This window comes from Diabrotica virgifera, chromosome 9, assembly GCF_917563875.1.
Source record: "Diabrotica virgifera virgifera chromosome 9, PGI_DIABVI_V3a".
NCBI classification, from domain to species: domain Eukaryota; kingdom Metazoa; phylum Arthropoda; class Insecta; order Coleoptera; family Chrysomelidae; genus Diabrotica; species Diabrotica virgifera.
Window position 1 is genome coordinate 179,629,344 of NC_065451.1, and position 18,500 is coordinate 179,647,843.

General features: G+C 31.5%; 1 protein-coding gene across 6 annotated transcripts in view; it reads left to right on the forward strand.

Annotated features, from left to right (window-relative positions):
• LOC126892156 (phospholipid-transporting ATPase ABCA3-like) overlaps positions 1–18,500 on the forward strand; it is a 361,018-nt gene that overhangs the window by 154,049 nt on the left and 188,469 nt on the right. Inside the window, exon 1 of one of the 6 annotated variants that reach the window (XM_050661616.1) lies at positions 7,894–7,975. The exons of 4 other annotated variants lie outside the window; for them this stretch is intronic. In XM_050661616.1, the coding sequence (XP_050517573.1) occupies positions 7,909–7,975 (67 nt within the window). In that variant the 5' untranslated portion in view covers positions 7,894–7,908. Of the gene's footprint in view, positions 1–7,893; positions 7,976–16,145; positions 16,198–18,500 lie in introns of those variants that run through there. One more of the 6 variants, XM_050661617.1, reaches the window with a different exon arrangement.

The following is an 18,500-nucleotide window of genomic DNA, read 5'->3' on the forward strand; positions in this document are numbered from 1 at the left end:
CATTTGGAGCTCCTCGAAAAATTTATCTTTCTCTTCCTTTCTTGCATCTTCATTTACTCCGTAGGCTATTATTATTGTCCATATTTCTTCGTCCATCAGTTTCATTTTCACCGATAATATTCTCTGGTTAATATATGGCTCAAAATCACCAAGGTTGCAAATTTCAAAATTGGTTTTATGTCAAAAAAAGTTGAAAGCTATAATGATGAATCTTAATTTATACTGTTGTAAAACTTGTGTATTAATAAATTTGGACAGGGCAGCGCACAGAATTATATACTTTTTTAGTAATATTGATTTTTAGTAAATAATTTACAGAAAACCGTCAATTCGGGAACGTTTTTCTAAGTTTGATAAAATCAACAAAAAGAAAACAAAGTATCTACATCAGAGGTTCTCAATCTGTGGTACATGTACCACTGGTGGTACATATCATTATTGGCGGTGGTACACAAAATACAGAAAAAATTAAAATAGTAGTACTTAATAAGTATTGATAATACAATTTAAAAATATAGGTGGTACCAAAAATAATTAAAATAACTGTAAGTGGTACATCACTCAAAAAGGTTGAGAACCGCTGATCTACATAGTTTAAAGAAGATGCTATTATCGTTCAATAATTTTTAGTAAATTTCAAAATATTCAAGACTTTTAGGATCGAATCAACGTTGCATAAACAGAATAAGAGTTCTGTAATATAATAAATAAATGTGTATTAAAAATATCTCAATTTATGCGTATTTTTTTTAAATATTGTAATGTACCCGGAAATGATCAACCGTTCCCGGAATGACAAAAATGTTACCGAAATGAGAATATTGATATCATAAGGTATAATTAAGGAAATATTTAAATAAAAAACAAAAGATTAAATATTTATTTATTTTGCCAAATTTGCTTACAAAAAGAAATTTTACTCTTACTACTAATAAATTCTTATTAAAATTAAGTTTAAACATTTTTAAAAATCAATCTAATGGAACTTCTATAATCATAGTTTTATCTTCGAATTTGAATCAGTTCTTAATTTCGAAAACATCAATATCATTATCAAAATAATAATATTCTAGATTATTTTCTTTTTTCAGCAATGGTGTTGGAATAATACTGATTATTTGGTCAAAGTTAATATACGACACATCCTTTGGTTCTAGTTTAAATTTTCGGATATTGTTCCGCACAGATCTCAAAAATGTTACTAATATTTCCCCATCATCGTCATCGACACACGTCTGACAGGTAGCAACATATCTGAAAAAAATATGTGGCTTCGCAGTAGGAACTTTAACAAGCAAGAATGTTCCAGGGGATACAAGATTTGGATGTATATTTTCTTTGCCATAAGATGTACTTGCTTCAACATCAATATGTTTATCTTTAGGCTGCTGACGAGATATTGTCATTAAATCTTCATCGTCCGAAGAAGAAGAGTTGTATACATATTTATAAATGCTCACCCTATTCTTACAATTTAAGTAGTTGTCTGTTATCATGGGCTCATCGTCAGTAGGAGATTGGATTGATGGCATAAAAACACTCTCAGGTTCAACTGCACTTAAGTTACACAGGTTAGAAAGCTTCGATAGTTTTAGCTCTTTATGAAAATGTTCGTATCGATATAACTGTATTGAAACATCTAACCCTTTTTGCCATTGCACTTTTGTGATGTTCATTATGCCTGGAATGGCATCCAAAGAATTTGGTACACGGCTCTTTTCCTCAATCACGTCGTCTTCTGGGATTGTCTTTACTTCGATAATAGCGGTTTTGAACAAATCTGCGAATTCTGAGGCTGTTCTAACATCATTACCCATTAAGACATGTCTGTCAGCTGTTCTTTTTAGGTATCCTCCTACACCATCCATAGGGCCCTTACCATGCCCAGGCTCGCTAAAATTCCAAGTAGATTTGGTCACTTGTTGAAAATAATTAATCAATGTTTGTATCCAAAGAGTTATATTTGTACGGTTCCGGTATTGCGATGTTGGTCAGTCAGAGTAAATATGAAGTGTGTCAATTTTTTTGTTTTCCAAAATTGTTGTTAATATTGGTTTCATATGAGCCCATATGGCATGTGCTTGATGATCTAAATTATTACTTACTGTAGCAAAAGATTTTGATTTCAAATTATTACTGTTACTGCTTCGCAAATAATATACGCCTGTGTGAATAGATATTTGTTTCTTAGCAAAGTGTGTCAACTGTATTTCATTTGCGTATTTCATAGTATAGTTTTCTGAAAAATCTATTTGTATCATTACCTGATTTTCATGTAAATTGTCTTTTAGTTCTTTTTTCAATTTATTGTAACTATAGATGCCATATAAGTGTTTCTTCATAGCCGGAATATCTTCGAATAAAGCAACTTTCAATTTTTGTACTGTACTGGAAATGAGAACTTTTTTTGTTATCTTGAAGGTCTTCTTCACATCTTTTATAATTTTCTCTTCTTGAACGGACCTCCACATAAAACATGTCAAAGAATCTCTATTATCTCCTAGTTCAAACTCGGGAATTTTGCATTTTTCACATAAACTATTCATGCAGTCGTGAGACTTAACATTACACGTGTATTTTTCAATAAATTGTTCAATAGACGCGTGTTTAAGCTCTTTTGCATATTTCAGCTTATTGAACCTTTCTTCAAAATTTGCATGCTTCACGCACATACAAGTTTCTCTATCCCTTGATTTTGGCGCTACGACCCAAAATGGTTTTGCTCTCAATAGCGTTGCGTATGATAAGACCATTCCAGTTTCTTTTACAAATTTTGACACAAGGTCTTTAACTGTGTGTAAAAGCACGCGTCTTTGTTTTTTAATGCGATTATGTTTAACATAGTCTCTCTTAGAAGGGCACATTCGACTTACATCATCTTGTTCGAAGAAATCAATGACCTTTTGGCGAACTTCTTGCTTTAAAACAATTTCGCGAACTTTGACATCAGATTTCAAAAGACTTGATTTAGAGTTTGTTTTCTTTAGCCTAGCTGGTAAAATATTCTTGGCCATATGTAGCATTCTGTATTTCCGCAAAGTGCTTCCACTGATACATTTATGAAAGACTCTCTTTTGAATTTTTGGGAAAAGCATCAGCCTTTTCTTGCAATTGGCTAGTCAATACTTCGCTATACAGAAGTTGCTTGCGTACTGCAGGAGGAACGTGAATATCTTTAATTAAAGCATTAACTTTCCTAACGGGACTTGGAACAGTTTTCATTCTGGCTTCTTTTCTTTGTAGTTTTTTGGTCAGAGATTGAATTTTCCGCTTCATTTGAACAATAGTTTCTTCCTGCTTTTTAATTTTTCGGTATGCTTTCGCCCTATCTTTTCGAACTGTTTTTCTGCCTACTTGTCTTCTATCTGGAGTTACTACGGCTAAGTCGTCATCTGATTGTGGCGGCGTATTACTTATTAGATTTGATAAACCTTTTTTCTTTCCTCTGTATTTTTTTTGATGCTTTTTTCCAATCTTTTCTCTGCTTTCGCTTCTCTCGTTCGGTCATATCGGTAATTTTCTTCACTTTGTTTTCTAGCTTTTTCGTTTTATACAGTAGCTGTATAGCTGTAATATTCCCTGTCTTTAGCCCGTTTTATTTCTTTCTGTTCTTCAGTCATCTTATCTAAAAACTTTCTTTTTCTAGCATTTGCCTTTTCTTTTTGGCGTAAATAAGCTGCACTATCTTTTTAAGCTTTTTTCGAGTATTTCGTTGATTTTTTTCTTTATCAGGTGTCTCCATTATCCTGCAACAAAAAAGCAACTAAATTATAAAAGAAATGTATTAAAGATTTAAATGATCCGCCCTTAGAAATGATAATTATCATTCCGGGAACGTAACAGTCATTCCGGGATCGTGTCATCATGTCCGGGAACGTTCACGAAATTACCGTTCACGAAATGATGATTTCAAATAAGCGCGCGCTTTGATTGCACGCCGGCCATTTTAAATGCAACTTGACTTTGTCAACAGCAAAATATTTGAGGTTACTTTGATATTTGGTGTTGTAATAAAGAATTTCATAAATAATTAAACATAATAAATACGTTCACGAATTGACGGACAATTGATGTACGCTTTACAAATAAAGAATTGAAAGGTACTTACCAATTAAATATAATTTACTTGACGATAAAAGCACCCATAGCCGTCTTTGTTATTGTGTTCTTCGTCAACTGACGATCGGCACTGAATGGCTGCGTTCAGTTAGAATTGTTTTTGTTCGATTTTCAATGCGTTCACTAAATGACTTGTGCGCTATCGGACAAACTTTTTTTGCAGTTTTACTTATTAAAAAGAAATAATATTTTAGTATACTTTTCAAAATTAGTTTTTGTTAAAAAAAGGCTGTATATTAAGTAAATAGAGGTGTTAAATACCTTAACGTTTTCATTTATATTTTGTACTTGTTGTTGAAAATCGTTCACTAGGACGCGTTCCCGAAATGACTTTCTATGCATGTGTATTGATTTAATTTAAAATTTACTTAATTTATAAACTATATTGGTTGATGTACACACAAAATAGGTTAGTTGTAGTCATTTATTAATTTTCTTTTTTCATTTAAGTCAAGATTTAAGACATTAATTTGCTAGCAAAGCCAATTATAATAATAATAATAATAATAATGACTTTATTGCTTTTTTTCAAAAAAAAAAATACAAACTAGACAAACAGTAATAATTATAATAAAGCAAAAGGCGACGTTCGCTCTTAGATGATGTTCCTAGAAACACCAGCCAAGAAGCGCTCTTCCACGTACACAATTACTTTCCACAATTCTGCACCTTGGTGAATTTGAGCCATATGTTTCTTCATGTTGTAGTCTATTCGGTGCAATTATTATCCCAACTCCTTCTTTTGCTCTCTCTTTTGTATCCGCTCCTACCCAAAGTAACCAATATCCTTTGTGTATGTTCTTAAGACCTTTTTCTTTCATCTTCGTTTCCGTTATTCCTAGTATTTCTATTTTTTGTTTCATTTCTTCTACCAGTTCTTTCTCTTTTCCATTGATGCTTCTCACCTTCTATGTTCCCTTCTAGCTTCGAGCTTTCCCCTTCTTCTTATTTTCATCCTTGTTTATCTTTCCTTTTAATACCGTAGATATCTGGGATGAGTGAATTTTCCCCTCAGAGGGAGGGAGGGTCGTATGGCTTAATCTGGCATTTCCTTTTAATTATTATATAAAAAATTATTTTTAAACTACAAATTTATTATTTTTCATTACTTCGAAATGTATTTTGGAAAATGTATTTTCCTTGTATAATAAAGCGATTTTCATTTCGTTATCATCATTTTTTTACGCAGTTTCCTAAGGCTATTACGAATCGAATGCCAAAGTTTCATTGTTAGTGCAGCCGATAAGTGAAACAATTGTGCATTTAATGCTAGAAGTATATAATTTTCACCACATATACTACACATATAAGGGTTCAAAATTAGATAGGAGGCCATCTCAGATTTTGCCTTTTACAAAAATGGTTCGGATTCAAATTTGCGACTATATATTGTGACTAATAGCACGATAACTTTTGAACGAGACTTCAGATTTCAATCAAATTTGGTATATAGGTTCTTTTTTTGATGTATAAGATCGAGGTCTTCAACCGAAATAATCGGTTTACCAGAAATTGTGTTTTCCTGGTTTTTATGTAAAAATATGCTGTTTTTTTTCAATTTTTTCACCCTGTATGTTAATTTTTCAAAAAGATAATACCACCATTGAAAAGAGTGTGAAAATATTTTTTAGGAAATATTTTTAACTTTTTAGTTATGTTAATTACCATTTAATAAATCCAAAACCTATCTTCACATGTACCTATATGCGGCAGATTCGTGCAAATATTATAAGAATTATTGTGAATTTAATGTTAGAAGCATATAATTTGGACCACATATACTACACATATAAAGGTTTAAATTTAGATACGAGGCCATCTCAGTTCTGGGAATTCACAATGGCGACTATACATATGTGACTTATAGCATGATAACTTTTGAACGAAACCTGCGATTTTAACCAAATTTGGTATATAGGTTTTTTTTTGACGAATAATATCGAGGTCTTGAACCGGAAGAATCGCTTTACCAGAATTTGTGTTTTTACTGTTTTTTATGTAATAATATGTTGTTTCTTTTTCAATTCCTTCACCCTGTATACATAAATTTTTCAAAAAGGTAATAACGCCACCGAAAATAGTGTAAATATATTTTTTGGGAAATATTTTCAACTTTTCAGTTGTGTTAATTACAATTTAATAAATGCATAACGTATATTCACATGTACCTATGGGCGGCAGATTAATTTTGAATGCCCGCCATTTTTGTAAAAGACTAAATCTGAGATGGCCTCATACCTAAATTTGAATCTTTGTATGTGTAGTATGTGTGGTCCAAATTATATGCTTCTACCATTAAATGCACAATAATTCTTATATTATTATTTGCACGAATCTGCCGCACATAGGTACCTACATGTGAAGATATGTTATGCATGTATTAAATGGTAATTAATATAACTAAAGAGTTCAAAATATTCCCTAAAAAATATTTTTACGCTCTTTTCAACGCCGGTATCACCTTCTTGAAAAATTAATATATACAGGGTGAAAGAATTGAAAAAGAAACAACATACTTTTACATAAAAAAATGGTAAAAACACAAATTCTGGTAAACCGATTCTTCCGGTGCACGACCTCGATATTATTCATCAAAAAAAAAGAACCTATATACTAAAGGTTGAAATGTGACATCTCGTTCAAAAGTTATCGTGCTATTAGTCACATATGTATAGTCGCCATTTTGAATGTCCGCCATCATTTTTGTAAAAGGAACAAAAACTGAGATGGCCTCGTACCTAAATTTGAACCTCTATATGCGTAGTATATGTGGTTCAAATTATATGCTTCTACCATTAAATTCACAATAATTCTTATATTTGCACGAATCTGCCGCATATAGGTACATGTGAAGATACGTTTTGCACTTAATAAATGGTAATTACCATAACTTAAAAGTTAAAAATATTTCCTAAAAAACATTTTTAAGCTCTTTTTAATGGCCGTATTAACTGTTTGAAAAATTAATACATACAGGGTGAAATAATTGAAAAAAAAACAACATATTTTTACATAAAAACCAAGAAAAACACAAGTTCTGGTAAACCGATTCTTCCGGTTCAAGATCTCGATCTTACACATCAAAAAAAGAACCTATACCAAATTTGGTTGAAATCTGAAGTCTTGTTCAAAAGTTATCGTGCTATTAGTTACATATGTATAGTCGCCATTTTCAATCCCCGCCATTTTTGTAAAAGGTAAAATCTGAGATGGCCTCCTATCTAATTTTGAACCTTTGTATGTGTAGTATATGTGGTCCAAATTATATGCTTTTATTACTAAATGCACAATTCTTATAATATTTGCACGAATCTGCCGCACTATGTGATTCATACAAAAAATTGGTAGTAGGTCAATTGCTTCATTTCCTCGCCTAATGCATATTGTCAAAAGTAGACAAATTGACAGATTTTTCAGTAGTGTCAGATTTTTAACCTATTAATATAGTTTTACAGAACAGTAAACAAGATTCCTCACAACTCGCTCCATACATGCTCAAAATGATAATACACCTAGCCGTAATAGAGTAAGGGGCCGCAAATGATCTATTAACTTAATTTTTGCTTTCTTCCTATGCAAATATAATTAGCAATAATATTGTGAGTAATAATTAGTGGCCTGTGGTTCTTTCATTGATATTTCATTTCAAAATTAGCGGTTTGGATTTTCTCTTTTTATGAATGTCAGTTTAAATCATAATCTCATTTAATACAGTCCGGTGCGTTTGAATCCGAGAATGTAAGTGATATATTAGCGTAACTGGTACTAGTACTACTCACCTCGTCCATTATGCATTTGCATAGTTCAGCAAAAAAGAAAACGAGAGTTTCCTTAGTTCTTCCATGGTCAAAAAATCGTAAGTAGTCAACTTTTGCTTTTGTTTAATGTAGGTATTTTCATTACGTTCAACTATTAAAAAGGATTTTGCTAATACTGTGATAATTATTGACATTTATTGGTCTTCTCTTTCTGTAGTGTCAAACATAGTAAACAAATTATGTAAATAACAATGCATGTCTAATCGCTATCTCCAAAGTATACAACATTAGACTATACAGGATGTCCAGAATGTCTACCGACAAACGAAGACAGGAGATTCCTCAGATAATTTTAAGATGTGTAACCCAATTCACCTAGTCCGAAAATGCTTCCTAAGGGAGCTAGAGCTCTTTGAAGATGGCGTCTTGTAATTAGTTTTTCTTAAATAACTCCAGAACGCTTCTATTGAGAAAAACAAAAAAAATTGGTGCACATATTTATCTTCCAGAGATAAATCGATTCCATGCATTGCAAATTTCTAGTACCGGTCATAGGCGTCCGTTTTTGGTAGGGCAACAGTTATTTTAGCGCATAGCTTTTTTATATTTAATTTTTAAGCATTTTGACTATGGATTATTAAATTGTGAGGTATTCTACAACTAAAAGGTACTCTTGTGTTAAGTCGATAGGATACACCGTTTTCTAGAAAAATCGATTTGAAAATTTTTCTTTTTTTGAATTTCCAAAAAAAATAAAAAAAACTTTTTAGAAATACGAACACTGGTACGTTTATTTAAATTCCAGAAATGAATCGATTTCATTAATTGTGAATTTCTAGTATGTGTCATATGCGCCCGTTTTGGGTAGGTCAACGGTTATTTTAGCGTATAACATTTTTTTCTTTAATGTTTAAGCATTTTTGACTTTAGATTATTAAGTTATGAGGTATTCTAGTACTAAAAGTTACCCTTGCTTTAAGATGGTAAAATACACCGTTTCTTTTTGAAAAATTTTTGCAATTTTCTTTCAAATTCAAAAAACGAAAAATTTTCAAATCAATTTTTCTAGAAAACTGTGTGTCCTACTGACTTAGCAAGAGTACCTTTTAGTACTAGAATACCTCACAATTTAATAATTCAGTGTCAAAAATGCCTAAAAGTTAAAGCCAAAAAAGTTATGTGATAAGATATTATCGCCTATTATTGGTACTAGCAATTCGCAATGGATGAAATTGATTTATCCCTGGAAGATAAATATACGCACGGATTTTCGTCTTTCTAAATTGATGCGTTCTGGAGATATTTAAGAAAAACTAATTACAAGACGCCATTTTCAAAGAGCTCTAGCTCCCTTAGGAAGCATTTTCGGACTAGGTGAATTTAGCTAAATTGTCTTAAAATTATCTGAAGAATCTCCTGTCTTCGTTTGTCGAAGTTTCTGGACACTCTGTAGTATACGGTATGGTGCAAATGAAAGGAATAAATTCGTCATTTCGTAAACCGGCAAGTTTATGGAAAAATGCCGAACGATGGTCGATTTTTATTTTTAAATTATGATATTTTGTCATATATGTCATACTATTATGACTAGTGACGTCATCCATGTGGGCGTGATGACGTAATCGATGATTTTTATAAATGAGAATAGTGGTCGTGTGCTAGTTCATTTGAAAGGCTATTCAATTCTCTATTCAGTAATAAAAACATTAACATCGATATTTATACAGGGTGTCCAAAAACAATTTTTTTATATTAAAATAATTGACAAAGAAAGACGAATGTATGTAATTTATTTAATTCAAAATACATTTACTACTGTTAGAAAACCGGAAAAAATGTTTATTCGAAAAATTAACATTGCTTTTCGCTTAAATTAATTGTTCAAACTTCCAAAAAGCAGGTGTCTAGTAGGCTATTGATGATGTATTTTGGAAAGAAACTACAACGTTAACGGGGTTCTTTATTTCATATAGTCAATGGACCTCTAAATATGAAAAACCCGTGGAGTGCGTTTAAATGGGTGCGTTTTTGAGAAAGGGGTGAATTAGTCCCTAGGCACAGGGCGAATTAGGGTGAGTTCTATGTACTTTTGGTACAAACACGTCTACAGGAAAATAGTTTCGGGTTAAATTTACTATTGAAACATCACATTTTAAAATCAAAAATATTTTTTTAAACAAAACTGTATTCAAAAGAAAGGCAAGAAAAAACACGAAATATCACAATTTTATTTTTTGCCCCATAACTTTTTTCCACGGGGATATAAATAAGGCATTTCTTCACAGAAAAAAAAATTGCCATCCTTTCTCTTTAAAAAGACGTTTGGTAGAAGTCTCTATGATTTACAGTTTTCAAAATATGATTTTTAAAATTTGCTACTTACAGCGATTTTAGCCCATTTTCCTTGTTACTTCTCAAACATTGTTCTGTAAATTTTTTCTACGTAGCTTTAGGTATATGCAATGTCACATTTAGTAGGAAGAAAAGTCAATTATGATTAAAACGGTCTATACCAGAAGGCTGTATGACTATTTTTAAGCAAGATATGGTTGTTCAAAATTGTATACTCTTAATGATTTTTGATATATTTTACGATTATTTTTAAATTTCTCAGAATTTTTTTATCGTATATTTAGGTACAGTCCGTCTAATTTACTTACCGTTGCACGTCATTATCTACGTTAGAGATCTAAGTTGACATTTTTGCCCAATTACAAAAAATTCTTGAATTCATTTTAAGTCAAACACATACTTAAATTTAAACCTTACAGGAGAAAGTTTATTTTACCCCTAAACTATGCACTTTTCGATTCACCTGGTAGATACACGTGCACGGCTGATGGCTGCCTGGTCATGGTTTTTAGCCTTGGTATGCTATGAATTATCACTAGACAAATTTCTAGCCTTACAGGACGACCGTTAGTCGGAGGGTTCACTAGCTCTTAGACTATGAGCACCCCCATTCTTTAGTAATAGGAATATTATAATCTATTTGGTAATTTATATTGTCCTCCAGGTGACGTGCATGTTGATAATCTTCGCGGATGATATCTAAACATTGTGTTTGTTATAACTGTATTAGTCGTTCACCTTTTTCCATAGGAGGTCTATTAAACTTAAAAAAACTTGTCTCTATGTAGACTAGTCTAGACTATAGACAAATAAAAAGAAATTAAGGTTATTGGAATATTTAGCTTATTCCAAAATATTACCTCATACATATTTCTTTCTAATACTTTTATCCTACATTTTTTTCTAAGAATATATTACCAACACGTCTAGAATTTTATTATTCCTAATGTTAGTGATGTAAGCCAATGAAATAAACAAAATTCTAAGAAATAATATAATACTAAGAACAAATTAATTGTTTCACTAAATATAATCAAGAACATAACTTTCATACACTAAAAATATTGTGAAATGTGAAATTACAATTTTATCAACTCAACGGTTTATCATATTAGTCACTGCAAATATTTTTATAGAATGCTAATAAACATGGAACGCAAACTTCTGATAGTATATTTATAAGGGCGTAAAAAGTACTTTTCCGTGTGCGTAATTATTTATAACCTTGTGATTTATTTTAGAGGAATTCACAATACCAAATTAAAAAATACTATTATAGTATTAGTCTAAGAGCTGGGAGCGGATTTTGTGCTTGATAAGTAATATGGAAAAACTATACGGGGATATGTTGAATTAGTTGTGTACATGACTTTCACCAACGGCCGGAAACCAGAGTGGGGGCCGAGGGTAGTTATAAGGGGTCAAAATCGAGGTTTTTATTTTTTTTTGTGACGCTCATGATCTAGATAGTGCACCAAAATTTGGGAATAAGTTTAGGTCATGACGTACCTAAGTAAAATCTCTAGGGACGCAACGCTGCATGGCCGACAAAGGGGTGGGGGTAGGGGTGAATATAAAAAATATAACAGGTTTTTTGCGTCGTTCGTAATTGAGATAGTGCACCAAAATTTGGATATAAGTAGACCATAACATAGATATGTAAAATCCCCAGAGCTGGAAACCAGAGTGGGGGAGGAAGGTAGTTATAAAGGGTCAAAGTCCCGTTTTTTATTATTTTTTTTTTGTGACGCTCATGATAGTGCACCAAAATTTGGTAATGTAGATCATGACGTAGCTAAGTAAAATCTCCAGGATTGGAACGCTGCGTGGCCGACAAAGGGGAGGGGCAGGGGTGAATATAAACAAATGTAAGGGGTATTTTGCGATGTTTGTGACTGAGACAGTGCGCCAAACTTTGGGAATAAGTAGACCATGTAGGCAAACCCATAGTAAACTAAATCACTTGAGAAAGCCACTCTGCCGAAACAGTTGTAGTCACATACTTATAATAAATTTTGTGGAATTATAGAAAACAAACGTTTACAGTGTTTTATTGTTAGATAAAATGAACTTCCTTCCATCAAGTAACTCTCGAATCCATCAATTATTTTAAGAATGTTTTTGTGAAAGAAAATAGTAAAAGGAAAAATGGTCAAAAATAGTACTCTTATGAAAGACAATTAATTCGAAACAGAACGAATGGTAGACCAAACAATAAATGAAAGGACAAAAGAATTGGACAAAAGCATTGAACATAAATCAACGAAGGAAATGGTTAAAAAAATGTATGGAAAGACTGTAAGAAACGTTAAATGTAATTTATATAATTAATACAAAAATGTTAAGTGCAATGGTAATTGTAATGGAAAAATTTTCAACCCTAGGCCTTCAAGGGCTCTTTAGCTTTGTAAATAAAATAATAGTTGTAAGTATAGTTGTTCCATAATGCCATACAGTTGTCCATAATTCAAGGAAAAATAGAGGGTAGGAGAAGCGTAGGAACGAAATGCGTTTCCTGGTTGAAGAACCTGAGAGAATGGTTTGGTTGCAGCTTAAGGAAATTGTTCAGAGCAGCTGACTCGAAGCTCAGAATGACCATGATAATTGCCAATCTTCGTTGCGAAGATGTCACTTAAAGATGTTGTTCTGAAGCTATTTTCTTGTGGCATTTTTATAATCAAGTATATTCAAATGGGAAATAAGCCACAATTTTACCTAAAAATGATTTTATTAACGTTTCGACGCCCAAGTCGGGTGTCGTTGTCAAAATACAAAATAATACTAAATAAACAAATAAAAAATTTTTTACTAAGCAACAACATTTTTGTTTATTTAGTATTATTTTGTATTTTGACAACGACACCCGACTTGGGCGTCGAAACGTTAATAAAATCATTTTTAGGTAAAATTGTGGCTTATTTCCCATTTGAATATACTTGGTCACTTAAAGAGTTGTCATTAATGCAAGAGAAGGAAACAAACGCTATTAATGAAGATTTTATTCCAATAATGTTTACTTTTAATAATTTTTTTGTCAGTTTCTTAACAATAAGTCGCACTTTGTTTTAACTCATAGGCAAGCCGCACACCAAAGAAACATGAAACGAAAAACATGAAACATGAAACGTGAAACATGTTTCATGAAAACAAAACACTGCGCTAAACAAATCTCAAAGTCCGCCTACCAATGAAACGAGTGTGATTCATGTTCATGACACATTTTTATTTTCGGAGAGTTTCATAAATGGCCGGACGTATATTAGTTTAGCAGCGTTTTATTTCCATGAAACGTAATTTACGTTTCATGTTTCTTTGATGTGCGGGACTAAAGTTGCTACTTCTCTTAAATAAAGCTTAAAAACCAAAATATTGCTATTAATTTAATATTGAATATTAAAGTTAGTTGACAAAATACAGTACCAATGGTTTACAACAGCAAACAGAAGTTTACAAGCAAAAATCTCAACGAAACATCACAATTATTTCAATGTGACCTATATTTTCTGCCCGCCAGTGTATTTATTATTTTTCTTACTAACATTTCTTATTAGCATTTATTTTTCTTCTCAGTAGTGTAATTGTAGGATATAAATTATATAAGACACTAAGTAATCAAATGATTTAAAAATCGATAGAGTAATATAATAATAACTGCTGAACTGATACTAATTTTATGTATTGAGTGACCAAAAATCAGAATGCCTACACGCGTGTGGGTTAGTTCTATGCAGATTGATTCAAGAGAAGAATCTACTGGTCAGTATTTTTTTAATAGACAAATTTCTCTTCTTCTTCTTTTTGTATAGACATAGCTCTCTCTGTTTTTCAATGTGTCTCTAGTAATTTGTCGTTGCATCGTTTTCGTGGTCTTCTTACTGATCGTCTTCCTATTGGGAATCTTCTCTGGCTGTAGTTACTCTGTTTGTTGTCATTCTACTAATGCATTATTAAATGTAAAACTTACTTTTGTTTTGTTATAATAGATTCATTCATTTATAAGAAAAGAAAACTACATTCATATTTTTTCCAGTTGTAGACTTTTTTTAGATAAACTTACTACAAGTGTACCTTTTAACGTTAAAAACACAAATATTCTCATCTGAAAGCTGTATAATTATTTAAACAATTTTTATTTAAACAAATTAAAAATATTTGTTATAATAAATAAATTAATTTATTATAACAAAACAAAAGCAACTTTGACATTTAATAATACGTTAGTTAGATGGCTCTACTCGAGTTACTTGGGAACAAAAAAAAAAATGAAGAAAATTGCTCCATGCGAAGCCGAGAAAATGCATTTTTTTAACGTATACCGATTTTGAACTTTGAGATTACATTTTGTCCAACCTGATTTTTGATTGGAATTTTGCTATTTTTGCCAATTTTCACTAGTAATATCGATAGTTTTTATTATAATAATATATGTTATGATTATTTTAAAGATATGAAAATTGGTGTGGAGAAAGAGAACTGAAATAAAAAGGTGATGGTTCAAAAATTATGATCTTATTGTTTACAATATTGACCGGTTGTATCTCAGGAACCACTCAGCACAATTAAACCCTTTTTCTTTTAAAAGAAGCGTCCTACCGTTTTTTTCCAATACAGTTTTCACGATTTAATTTAATTTAATATTTTCCGAGATATTCTATTTGTTTATAAGCCAAAAAATGGTTTATAATTTTAAAATATTTCTGAGGCCGGTTTAATAGTCCAATTTCAATTCTGTAAAGTACATTAGATAGGTACAGTGTCTTTTTATACAAATATCGTAGTTATTCTTATGTATCATAATTATTGTGATTATAGCGACGGTAAATTTTTAATTCATAATTCAATTGTTGCTAAACTGTTTATTCAATTTCCATCTACTTCTGGAATTATAATCTATGCGAGAAGAGTTTTTATATTACCAAGTTATTTAATTATTAATAAACAATTACTTATCTAAAATTTTAGTTAAAAATTAAAGATTTTGTTGGAAAAACTTGCATTTTCCGGGGACACTTTTTGTCAAAGTAAATCGGGAAAAACACGTCTCTATGCAGAATTTAATTAAGGTGAATTTTTATTTGGGTGTTTTTGGTGTAAAGTGAATATCTTTGGAGTTTTAGAGCAAAAATTGAAAAAAAACACGATTTTCGTGCGCTATTTTGTTTATAAAAAAAGTAGCACACTATCTGCGGACTTTGCATACCTATATTATTTATATATACAATCATAAGATTCGATTCCAGCAATTAAATTGCAGGGAAATAACTTTTTCCAAAAATGGCCTATTCTGTGGAGACTATGGAGACTGTAGTCAGCCCCAGCTCTTTTACTAATCACATCATTCCTGATCCTGTCCCTTCTAGTCTTACCAAACATCTACCGTAACATTTTCATTTCAAGTACTTCCTTCGTTTATTTCTGAATCTTCTTTACCAGCCACACTTTACCTCCATACACTAACGTAGGCCTCACCACACTTCCACACTCTTATATCATTTCTTTTCTTAAATATAAGAGTTGGTTGAACTTTCGCATTTGACATTATCTGGCATTACACCTGGATTCACATTTTGCCTTATCAATTGGGACCCAAGAAATGCCGAACCCCACCCAGAAACTGTGATCAGAGACGCTTATGGTATTTAGGTATTTACCAGGAACTATTAAATCTATCTGCCATTCGTGAAACGCTTCGTTAATCACTCTAAAAATCATATCTGCTCATAAATACATCGCAAATAAATGCACTTACACATTCGACAACAAATAGTTATTTAAATACATAGACGAACAAGCGTGATACACATAATAATAAATATGTGATTTGCATAGTCTATGTTTGCTGAAAGCTATAGTTCAATTGACTGCTGAAACTGCAAAAACAAACACTATAAAACAATAAGTAGATGTCTGTAATGATCAGAATTCTAAAACATGTTACAGTTAACGAAATTCCTGTTGATAGAGTCAAGTAAGTTTTTTGATTATTAGCCCAATAAATGACCGTTTTGGAGTGTAATTTCCAGGGGCAACTCCGAATTGCATGAAAATTTGAATTTAGGTTCTACTTCCCCTTCACTTCAAAGTTGAATTTGTGTCTTTGGTTGCTTTTACTTGGGGGGTGACATTTACCCCTTCTCGGGGGGTGAAAAACGCATATTTAAAATAAGGCCGGAAATGGATAAATTGACTTATTTTAAGCACCTTGTGTTCTATAAAGTTTTTTACGTAGGTCAATACTTTTCGAGTTATTCGCGATTTAAAATGTTGATTTTTCGACAAAAAAAATACGTTTTCAGACCGTTTTTCCAAATAACTCAAAAACTAAACATTTTATCGAAAAAAATACTTTTAGCAAAAGTGTAGCCTATAAAAAAACGAAAAAATGGTGTACCAGTAAAGTCTACAAATTAAACAGAAGCAAAGTTGTAGCTTATGAAAAATACGTTCTTATTCGTCTAATTCCAAATCGAATAATTCAACGCGAAATCATCGAAGAAAGAAGCGTTTTTCGGGAAAACCTTACTAACATTTTTAAAGTATCGAAAAAAAGCTTATTATTTCTTTTTTACAAAAGTTTACAGCATCAAAAATAAACGAGTTACAGTGAAAAAGAAGTTGGCCCCTTTTTTTTTTCGTAAAAAAAATCGTGGAAACCTCCCTCTATTTAGCACCCTAAATTAAATTAATCGTTTGGCTTTATCATCTATTTTAACTGTATGTGTATTGTTTATATGATCTGTAAGTTTGATCGGTTTGAAGTGCTTATTTTTGAAAACATTTGGTTTTATAGCAAAAAAAAAATTTTCTAAAAATTTTTAAAAAATTATATTTTTTCAAAATAACTTAAAAAGTATTAGTGGTAAGAAAAATCTTAAAGAGTAAAAAAATGTAGGTTTTGCCATTATAAATATGCTAGTTTACTTTTTTTCTCCGTAAGACAAAAATGGGTTAAGATATGGCTGTTCAAAATTTGCATACACTCGTGATTAGTGACCCATTCAAGCTTTCTCAATTATAACCCTTTCAAAAATAAAAACTTTGAACCAGTGAGACTGACAGATCATATAAAAAATAGATAGGTAAGTCAATTGTTTGTAAAGTGGTAGCGATCAGTTTCATTTGGGGAGCTAAACACGGCGAGATTTTCATGATTTTTTACAAAAAAAAAGAGGGCAAACTTTATTTTGATCGTAACTCGCTTATTTTTAATGCTAAAACTTTTGTTAAAAATTAAAACAAAGCTTTTTATAAACACTTTAAAAAAGTTTAAATGGGTTTTTCCCAAAAAGTGCTTAATTTTTCGGTGATGTCACCTTGAAATATTCGATTTGGAATTAGACGAATAAGAACGTATTTTTCATGAGCTACAACTTTGTTTTTATTTTATTGATAGACTTTACTGACACACCATTTTTGTTTGGGTTTTTATCAGCTACACTTTTGCTGAGGATATTTTTTTCGATAAAATATTTATTTTTTGAGTTATTTGCGAAAAACCGTCTGAAAACGTAGTTTTATGTCGAAAAATCAACATTTTCAATGGCAAATAACTCGAGAAAAGCATTGACTTACGTAAAAAACTCTATAGAACAGAAGTTGCTTAAAATCAGTCAATTTATCCATTTCCGGTCTTATCTTGAGCGTATGTTTTTTCACCCCCAAGAAGGGGTGACTGTCACCCCCCAAGTAAAAGCAACCAACGGCACAATTTGAACTTTGAAGTGGAGGGTAAACAGAACCTAAATCTAAATTTTCATGCAATTCGGAGTTGCCCCTGAAAATTACACGGTATCGCCGAATTTCCCATTCATTTACTGGGCTATATGTAAATTTTTTGAATGAAGCAGTAAAAAATCCAAAACCTGCCAAATTTTTGGCAGTTGCATCTATGTCAATTAAACTTGTTGCATTTGATGAGTAAGAGTCTTAGGAAACTTTGGGAATTAAAGTGATGATAACAAAATAAAAATTAATTTATTGAACGCGGAAAATTCATTTTGAAAAATTTTCCCCTGCGCATCCTTCCCGTAGGTTTCCACCCTTTCCTTCACCATCGAATGGATGGATGACACACCCACCTCCTACCCTTAGTAGTGCTTTTCTTTGGCATGTCTCAGATCATCCACATAATATGCTATTGCCTTACACCAATACCCAGGTCTCAGAATTTGAAAGAAATAAATACGTTTAAAAATAATTCGATCGAAATTTTGCGTCTACGCTCTTAAAAAGGATTAAAGTATTATAAATTTTTGTAATCAGTATTTCAGA